Source organism: Vombatus ursinus, unplaced genomic scaffold (genome assembly GCF_900497805.2).
Source record: "Vombatus ursinus unplaced genomic scaffold, bare-nosed wombat genome assembly UNPS02010639.1, whole genome shotgun sequence".
Taxonomy (NCBI): domain Eukaryota; kingdom Metazoa; phylum Chordata; class Mammalia; order Diprotodontia; family Vombatidae; genus Vombatus; species Vombatus ursinus.
In genome coordinates this window covers 2,165,390-2,175,451 of record NW_020950417.1, presented here as the reverse complement: position 1 = coordinate 2,175,451, position 10,062 = coordinate 2,165,390, and the positions used below count along the sequence as shown (strand labels likewise).

The 10,062-nt window shown below is 44.4% G+C and overlaps 1 protein-coding gene across 2 annotated transcripts in view; it reads right to left on the bottom strand.

Annotated features, from left to right (window-relative positions):
* Positions 1-3,605, bottom strand: part of DLL1 (delta like canonical Notch ligand 1) — a 10,595-nt gene extending 6,990 nt beyond the window's left edge. The window contains exons 1-4 of one of the 2 annotated variants that reach the window (XM_027854877.1): positions 3,466-3,605; positions 2,000-3,076; positions 1,220-1,552; positions 228-288 (exon numbers count right to left, since the gene is read on the bottom strand). In XM_027854877.1, coding sequence (XP_027710678.1) covers positions 228-288; positions 1,220-1,552; positions 2,000-2,053 — 448 coding nt within the window. In that variant the 5' untranslated portion in view covers positions 2,054-3,076; positions 3,466-3,605. Of the gene's footprint in view, positions 1-227; positions 289-1,219; positions 1,553-1,999; positions 3,123-3,465 lie in introns of those variants that run through there. The other variant, XM_027854878.1, reaches the window with a different exon arrangement.
* Between the last annotated feature and the right edge of the window lie 6,457 nt (positions 3,606-10,062).

The following is a 10,062-nucleotide window of genomic DNA, read 5'->3' as shown; positions in this document are numbered from 1 at the left end:
AAAGAAAGAAAGAAAGAAAGAAAGAAAGAAAGAAAGAAAGAAAGAAAAGAAAAGAAAGAAAAGAGGCATAAGGCTGAATTTTCCCCCCTAAAGTTTCAAGGTGAATGATCTAGAGATTGGGGACGGGAGAGAGCAGGTAAAAATAACAGATAGTGTTTATTTCAGAGGCAAAGCAGAATGAAGTCAAATCTGCATTAATCTAGAAACCTGCAGGCATAAACATTTACCTGTAGTGAGATCATCTGGTGAATCTGTATGCAGAGCTTCGATGATAAGTGAGAAAGTGCCCTTGAAGAAAAAGAAGATAAAATTAAATAACTGCATGAAAATTTTAGGGAAAAATCATCAAAGATGTAAAACTAAATGAACAAGAGGAAGGTAGGTATGAACACATTCATATGTTGAGTAGGGTCTCTATATGATGTCTTTTGCCTGTTTTCACTTTCCTCAAGGAAATGGAAGAACTTTTTGAAGAGTAGTTTCCTGGCATGTTTTTTCAGCCCGTTAGTACAGGATAGTGTGTGTGTGTGTGTGTGTGTGTGTGTGTGTGTGTGTTTAAGAAAGAGGGGAGGGGGAGTTGGGGGGGCGGGGTGGATGAGGCTTGAGGGCAGTTGTCATTAATCTTTATGCTTAGTTTACCCAGGATCACACACTAAAACGGAGGGGGGTAGAAGGTGGGGGAAGGAGATGGGGGCTGGAAAACGAAACCTTTGGGAATTTCACGCTGTGTAGACAATTATGCAACCAACTTCTAAGAAGGAGGAGAAATTAAAACTTGCCCACTTAGAAGATTTCATTTCATTTTTAGAAGACACAAGATAATGTAGAAATCTGGAGGATTCTGGGTTGTTTTGTTTTGTTTTTGTTTCCCCCAAGTGTTTAAAACCTACACCTCATACATTCTTTCTTCAACAGATTTCATTCTCGGGCAACTTAATAAATTCTTATAAATCTCTGAGGAAAGAACCCCCTTTTCACCCCTAATAAGTGTGCCCCCTTTATTCTGCTCCCACCCATCCATCATTCACAGTTTACCAATGCACTCAGCCCTTGATCCCCACCCTTTCCCTAACCCTCACCTTTCTGAATGAGAACTAGTACAGTCTTGTCCTTGCCCGTCCTTGTCCTATTACCTTAGGCAATGTACCCTTCCCTTTTATTTTAGGCTTCATCCATCATGGCCTTGATGGAAGGTAAAAAAAGAAAAAAAAAAACTTACTGGCCAGGTGAAGCCGAAGGGGAAGCGGATTGGGTTGCTAAAGGCTGGATCTGCGTTGCTGGCGCTGTCAGGGACACTGAAGGAATTGGCCCCTAGCACTGGGGTGACTGCGCTGCCGTAGGTGCAGGGAGGCTCCGGGGACACGCTGGCCTGGTAGTGTTTTAGACACACACGGAAGAAAGTCTTGCAATCGCACTGCAGCAGCCCGGAGCCAGAAGCGGCGCTCGCGCTTCCTCCCCCGCTGCCCCCGCGGCAGCAGTTGCGGTTCCCCAGGAGCCCCTTCTTATTGACGAACTCTTGAAGCTTCAGTTCAAACACCCCGGAACTCCAAACCTGCAGGGGGAAAGAGAGAGAAAAGGAGTCAGGAAGGCAGGAGCCTCCAGGGATCAAGGGTGTCTTTCTGTCAGTTTGAAACAGCGATAGGGAGGAATGACTCCTAGGAGCCCCTCGCGCCCACACACACCCCTCCACCCGCAAAAGCAACCAAGCAGAGACGAATTGAGCTTAGACTAACCCATCCGACCCTTTCCAAACCTCGAAGCCCAGGGAATGTGCGCGTGTTGCTTCTAATCCTAATGTTTTGACCCATAGATATTGGAGACAATCCTTCTCTCTAGATTTGCAGTTATTCGTAACAGCAACAGCTTACATTACCTGTGTTCCTCTTCTATCCTTCCTTCATCCCTTACCAATACAATGGAACCACAGGCCAACCCCAGCAACATCAAGCTCCCCTTCCTTTCAGAGTTTTCCCCCAAGAAATTGAACCAAGACATTTACCTGGCAAAGAAGCGCGGAGAAGACTGCAAAGGTCAGCATGGACTGACGTCCCATGGTGGGCTGACTTGATATGATCTCTTGTCTGGTCTTCCTTCTCCCCTCTTCCCTCTTTTTCTTAAGATTAGAGAGTATTAAAGGGAGAAAAAATATTTCAAAAGCCTGGACAGAAGAAATCTCTTGTCCCAGGCTGGTGGAGTTAGGGTTTTCCTTTTGCAAGAACCTCTCCTCTCTTTCTTTTCTGTGAGTGTTGTGGTTGCTTTAGATACACGCCCTTTCGGTGACTGACAGCTGTAGTGGATGGCAAAAAAAAGGGGGGGAGAGATTGCTTTGAAAATATATGTGTATATATGTATATATATGTGTATATATATATATATATATATATATGAAATATTCTGAATGTCAGCTTTTGGCTTTCCTCCGGGCTTTTCCAATCCACGAGGAGATAGGGCTCTTTTTTCTTCTGTCTTTTCCTTGCGTTTCTTCCCCACCAAAAAAAGAGAGGGGAGTGGAGAGCAAGACGCCAAATGTTTAGCTTAATTCCCAAGAGAACAGCGAAGAGGCTTCTTCACAAGGAAGATTAAAAAACGGCGATCTGGAAATCCCTATAGGCGAGGTGATAATCCCCGGTGGCTTCGGAAGAAGGGAGAGTGCTGGCTGGTTGTTGTTTTGTGTGCGGGTGTGTGCGCGCAGTTCTCTGGCCGCTGTGGATTGTGGCCGGTAGATGTCAAGCAGCAGCAGCGGCAGCGGCAGCAGCGGCAGCAGCGATTTGTCAGAGATCACTCGACTCTTATCTCCTTAGCCACAGCAAAGATTCGGGCTGTTCGGGGTTTTTTGTTTTGTTTTGTTTTGTTTTATGAATCCAAGCAATAACAAAAGAAAAAAAAAGAACCACACACAAAATCTGAGAGTGTTTCGGTGTCTTAAATAGCGAAATGTATGCGCCTGCTTGTTGGCCCCGGGTCTCTTCTTGTATGTGATCTTTGCTCTCTGCCTGCCTGGGTCTCTCACCGAGTGTGAAGCGCTGAGGATCTGACTCTCGCCCGGCGCCTGCCGCCCTTATATCCCGCCGGCCGCCTGCATGGTTAATGAGATGCAAATGAGCAGCCCCCCAATCTGGCGAGAGCTGTCACAAAGGAGCCACTTTTCCAAACCCTCCTCTCAATGGATCGCCAAATGGTCAGTGAGCTGTAAAATGTGCAATCCTCCTCCTCCCCTACTTCCCCCACCCCTCACCCCCTCCGATCCTCCACTTCTCCCTACCTCCACCCCTCCTTCTTCCTCACATAACACAAAACGCACTCATTTACATTCCTGCAAAATTTTCACCGCAAGAATCCCCCTTCTGCTCTCGGGAGATGGTAACACCCCCCCCCCATCCCTTCTCCCTCTTATTCTCTCCCTCTCCCTTCCCGGCAACAAACACACAGACACACAAGGAAACAGTGGGGAAAGCAACACGCTACCACTCTTTTCCAGCAGGAAAACAACTTCCAACTTGTGAGATCTGGAAATCGCCTCTCGAAATTCTCCAGTAGCCAAGGCGCCCCCAGCTCCTACTTGCAATGAGAACTCAACTGCCCAAGGAGACCCGTAGCTTCAGAGAATGTGTGTGTGTGTGTGTGTGTGTGTGAGTGTGTGTGGGGAGGTGGGGGTGTGTGTGGGTGTGTGTGTGTACGCGCGCTTGCGTGGGGGGGGCGGTGTTCATTATTCAAAAATACTTAAGCTTCAGGATTTGTGAACTACCTAAATCTATACAACCCTTCATCCGGAGAGTTTAAAAGGAAAGCTCTCTGAATCCCGGGCGTGGGAGATGGGAAGAAGTGTAGCCAAAGTTGGAAACATGACCATCCATAGTTTCTCAAAGTTTGGGAACTTCTAAGACAACACCCCAGGGGAGATTCACCCCAAAATCGAGGAGGAGGGAGGGAAATCACGTGATGGGGCTAGTGAATGGAATAACCGAGAAGGGATTTTTACTTTCTGCCACCTACCCCTGACCCCCTACCCTCCACACCAACCACCTCTCTCCTCTGAAGGTTCTCCTTCCTTCCCACGAATTACCATATATGTGAAGAGGAGGGGCGAGGCGACTTGTTTCACGCCACCAGGGAAGTCGGGAACCCTAAGCGTACCCCGCGCAATTATTATCCACTACCTCCATCTTCCCTCGTTCCTCTTTCTCACTCCCTCCTAGGTCTCTCCCCCCCCCCCCCCCAACATTCCCCCCTCCCCCGCCTCCTTCAGCTTGGTAAAAAGTGAGTTTGGTGTGTGTCGTTCGCGTGGCTGTCATTAAGGCAGTTTGTTATTGTGCGAGGGCTGAATCAGTTGGCTCTTTGTACTCTCAGCTGTATGGTAATGCAGACAGCACCTGCTCCCTGCACAATACCAGAGAGAGAAAGAGCTCCCCTCGGCGCACGATACTGCCTCTGCAACAATGTCCGGCACATATTTTAAAGAGATCCCTTCCAGCCAAAAAAAAAAGAGAGAGAGAGAGAACCTCTTTACACCAACCGTCACCTTATTTTTTTTTTTACACATCCATGAGACACTAGAACTTTTGTTTTGATTTTTTTTTAAGGGAAAACGAGTTTATTGGTAGTGACGGTAACACATGTATAATACACATCCACATAATTTCTTAAAAAGGGGAGTGGAGGGGGAAGTCTTTCTTATGCTTGGAAGATGAGATTTGAGGAGGAAAAAAAGTGTGGGCTCAGATCCATAACTCCAATATAAAACTTTGGAATCGGGTATAAACTTCGGATTCTCTCCTCTTCCCCACCCCCACCCTCCCTCTTAACACCTATAGGAGTTCATTAGGATGCAAGGTGTAACTGTCTGAGTAAATGTCATTTTAATTGTAACAGATCATTTCAACACAGATTAAGCCAGTGTGTGTAGTTGGCTACAATAACCTCACTGTAGGTATATGCTTCCCTAAAAGCTTTATTATGGCCACTTTATTGGGTGGAAACGTGCATTTGCATGGCAAAATGTGACTTTCATTGAAGCAGATGTCTTGATCACAAATTATCGTACAATGCATGGGGAAAAATTCTCAAACACTTCTTAAAGTAAAATTACTGGTAATACCAATTAAAAGAAAATCACTTGATGAATTCATTCATGGCTGCCCATCCTGGCTAGTTGGCGACTGTAACTGTAACCCAGAATCGAAAGCATTTCTATTGCCACAGAGCTGCCTAGATACCTGAAAAGTCTAAATGGGACCCACACTTTTGTAAACTTTAGCCTTCAAAAAAAAAAAATAACTATCTACCAAGGTTGAATACAGACTCTGCCATAAATAATGTGCATTTGATTTTTTAAGGAGTAAAGTGTGAACAGCAAGTTTGGCATCAGGAGAATATTATTTCTGTCCTTACCTACACTTAGATTTGGCTTAGTACTAATGGCGTATTCTTATAAATTGCCACGTTCCTGGCACTGGTAATTGGACCTTCCCTCCTCTTTGAGGTGCTGTAAGGACTTGTAGGGAAGTGTTAACCTGTAGATGACTAAACAGCTCCAGCTAGAGCGAAATGTAATTTACTCTTGCCATCTAGTGTCAACATCTTTCTTTTAATTAGATCGACTTTTTTGGAGTGTTCATTACAGATCTGTCTGCCTTCTACACCAAAGCATAAGTAATTCTATCTACCTACCTCCCCACCTACCTATATCTGTTATTATTGTCAAATGGGGAGATTACGTATCCCCAGTGGTACCCATAGTTGAAATGTTGAGTGGAAAGAAGGCAGGAATGGGTGTGTGGATGGTGTGTGTGTGTGTGTGTGTGTGTGTGTGTGTGTGTGTGTGTGCGTAAAACCTTCTCTAGAGATAAGGTTGGCTATGTATCGAGATAAGTAATGGTGTATAATTTCAAATCTTTTAATCGGATGATCAGGATAGAAATTGACTCATTTGAATACTTGTTTAAAAAACTGGAAATAAAAAGTTCCACGTGCAAGGGCTTAAACCTTAAAAAAAAATCTTGCCCCCAAATCTTTAACAAACCCCCCTCAGTATCAAGTATTTGTTAAATTGACGGCGCACAGATTTCTCGATTACTGCGGCAAAGCGTAACTGAAAGGCATCGTAAAATCCATCAGAATCCTGCCCAAAGCGTTCATTCTTTCCCAACTTAATTTATGCCACGCGATTCTGTATTGGGGAAATCAAGCAGAAAGCTCTTTTTTCTTCTTCTTTTTTTTTTAAACTTTGCTTTACCTCCTCCCTTCCTCCCTCCCTTTCCTTTCTCCCTCCTCTCTCTCTCTCTCTCTCTCTCTCTCTCTCTCTCTCTCTCTCTCTCCCTCTCCTCTCTCCCTCTCTTCTCGCCCTCTTCTTTCCCTTCTCTCTCCCTCCTTCCCCCTCGTCTCTGTGCCTCCCCTCCCCCTTTTCAGATGCTGGGCTAACGGGGAGACTGTTTAACTTAAGTGTTTCTATAGGAGGCTGTTGTAGTTTAACTCCTGCCCACCAGTAGCTGGGATGAACAAAGGAGGGACTCGAGGTCTAACTATTCATCCTTTCTTTGCACTTTAATTTTCATTGATTGTGAAGACAAGGGGAGCCCTTAGGGATTCGAGCTGAAGGGGGATGACACGCCTTTAGACGCGATCAGCCCCCTAGCCAGCCATCTGCTCCTAACCAAATGGCGTTTTTTCACTCCCCAACTGCATGTCTCTATACTCCCATAACGAAGAACTCAGAGCCCCCCCCCACCCCTGCCATGCAAAAGGGTCTTAAGTTAAAGTATGTTAAATAGACCGGGCATGGTATTTGCCTCAGCAGCCAGAATTGTCAACCCCCCTCCCCCATAAATCCTTACCTTGGTCATTAAGAAAACGCTGAAAACTTTCTTTTAAATACTTTTTGATCTCTCAGCAAATTTACAGTACTAAGACAAACTCATTAGGGTTTAGAAGGCATCAGTCACATCGGAATGGAGAAAGGGGTTTTGCTTTCTTCTTGAAAGCCACACACTGACAATGGCCTGGATCCCTCAGATTATCAGGCCAGGTTCCAGCGATAACCACAGCCCTGGAGGTGCACTGATTTCAGGTTGAACTGTAACCACAACTACCACAAAATTTAATGAGTCTATTCTTCTCTGGTACCTGCGGATCGCTACTTGCTTATTATTTTTCCCACTTTCTCAAACTGATCATGAAGAAAATTACCAGCCAAAATGATCATCACAACCAAATAATATTTCCTGTCACTCTGGTCTCAGTAATTCTAGCTATAAAATACACCTATTGGAATCTCCCTCCCCCCAAGCCAAAGAAAGCCTCTGTTCCTCCACCTAGTTAGGGAAGGGCAAAGACCATTATCCCCTTCTAGGATAGGCTTCCTAACAGTTACAGGTTCAGTTTTCTGTGTAAGCGATTCTGTAGAAATGGGTGTTTTGTGTTCTTTCAGGATCACTGAAAACCGAATACCTTAAAAAGACAGAGTGGAGTTTAGAACTAGGAAGTTGCACATTTTTAATTAGTCAATCTTGTGTTGATCAAAGATACAGTTGATTGAAAAGAGGGACCCCAAAGTATCTTAATTCATATTATGATTACATTTTCCATCAAAATATAGTTCTCAACAGTCAATTTTATATATTACAGCATTGGAAGAATTAAACTCTTACTATGTATTGATGCTCATATACATGTTTGTGAGAGTAAACAAAATACTATATACGGGGTTATAAACACTTTACTTGTATTGAACCATGGATTTTAAGTATAGTTATTTCTTAAGGTTATGTTTAGATGACTACAGCTCAGGAGCATATGGACAGAGACCTCCCCCACTCTTTTCACCATCCCCCATTACCCTCCCTCAACACACACATAGGACCAATCAGACCCCATGCTAATGATAGACATAGTACATGGTTGGATTCTATCTTATATATACTTCCTTGTATATTCAACTCATTCATGTTAGTGGCAAGATTGATCCTGGTTCATATATTTGAGAGGTCCATTTTGTTAGGGTCAGTAGAAAACGAGGATAAACACAATAAGGGACTAAATAAGGCAAAGCAGAGTCGAGGACACCTTTTTTGATATCTGACTTTCCGTGATATTGAGTTCAATGCGGTGTGTGTACATGTGTTTGATGGAGACTGGAAATAGTAGCACAGACACCCACCAGACTCTATTCGGTGGTGCTTGACAGGTTTGTGTGAGTCCTGAGAGAGGGAGGGGCAAAAGGAGAGGGAAGAAAGGAGAACAAGGAATTATCCTCTGTGCACATTCTTTCCAATCTTAGAAAACTGTAATTTCTCTCTTTTAAGGCTTTCCCATCTAACCTCACAGTGGGTCACCGAAGATCATCGGAGTGGGAAAAGAATACAGTTAAATTCCCTCAGAATGTAATGATCACTGATGCTGTAATCTAATCTTTTTTCCCCCTCCCCTGGTGGGAACGGAGGGTAGCGGCCGAGTAGGGAAGGATGAGCTAGAGTGTTACAGTCTCAGCCTAGGGAGGGAGGAAGATAGAAGACAATACAGTGGTACTATTATGCAGTATATTTTGGGGTGGTTCTTTTACTTGGGTTTTTCGGTAAACTGGGACATTAAGAAGTTTAGCTAGTAGATTTGTAGAAAGTTGCAAAGGCATGTGCTGATTTGAATGAGAAAGGGAGAGTCGCGTGGCTCAGCTGGCCTACAGAGAGCGCAGATGATGGATAAGCACAGCTCGGTGGCTTTCCCCCTCCCATTCCTCCCTCCTCCCTTTTTTCTTCTTCTTCTTCTTCTCCTCCTTCTCCCCCCTCCAACCAAATCGAGAATCATCTGCTCCATCCCTATCCTAGCCCCTCATTTTCATAACAAAGCTTGTGTGTTTACCTGTGATCCTAGAGAACTGACAGGGCATTCCTTTGTTTCTAGATCAGATTACTGCAGCCAGCTGCTCTTCAGCCTTTCCTGTGCAAATCTGAAAGTGGCCCCTCTCAATGTGTTTTACTGATTGAATATGCAAGGATCTTTGAGGGAGGGAAGTAGGCTAGGTAGAGTCTATTGTTTGTTCTGGTAGGCTTTGCTTTGTAATTTCTTATTTGGAAAGAGTAGCTATTCGACAGAGACTGCAAGTTGTTGGGGGTTAGGTGTTCTGGAGCTGTTATTGTTGTGGTGGTAATATTGTTATGGGGGCGGGGTGCTGGAGATGGTATGGGGATTATATAAAGTGAATATTCTTGCAAGGGTTGAGGTCAGTCGCGTGCCGATGTCTGCCAGGGGAACATCTGCCAGTTCCTCAGGGCGAATTTGGTCAATGTGATGTACTCAGGATTACACATACCTCCAGGCGACTTAAAAAAAATAAAACCAGAGGGAGGAAGGGAGAAAGGACGGAGAGACTAAGAAAAGGGAAAGGGGGGGCAAGGAGAGATCGACAACATCTCCCCACAGACAGGTTATCATATAACCCAAGCTTGCCAGTGTGACCTACCAGTATTTACATCTATACTCACAAACACAACACACACAGAGGCGATCATACACATAGACATACACCATTTCTAACACCCGGTGAATGCTGGAAGCTTATCATTTGTGTAATCGTCATTATGATTGTAAATCAGGGAAAGATTTTGCTTCTCTTCTATCTCAATGATAAAAGTGATCTATGCTTCAGGACTTCTAGCCTCTAGTCCCTCATCCTAGAAGCATAGCCAGATAGCCCATAATTTTTTTTGCTCTCCTGTTAGCTGGTTGCTTCTGATTGTCAGTGGTCCCCAGAGAAGGAAGGAGCGCAACCTACTCCTAGAATATGGAACCAGGAGCTCTCTAGCCTCCTGTTTCTTACATCCTGAGGAGTAGTTTTGCCAGAGGAAGAGGTGGCAAAGGTTACAAGAGGGCACAGAGATTGCATAGATTGACCTAAAGAAATTCTGACCAGTTCACCTCCAAAGGGCCTTGAAGTTCAGTCCTGAAAAATTGCCTGAAGGAATCTGTAATATATTCATAGGATCCTAGATTTAGAGCTAGAGATGGCATATCCCTTTACCTTCTACATAAATCTTTCTTTGACAAATATTAAAGTATAGAGACACATTGATT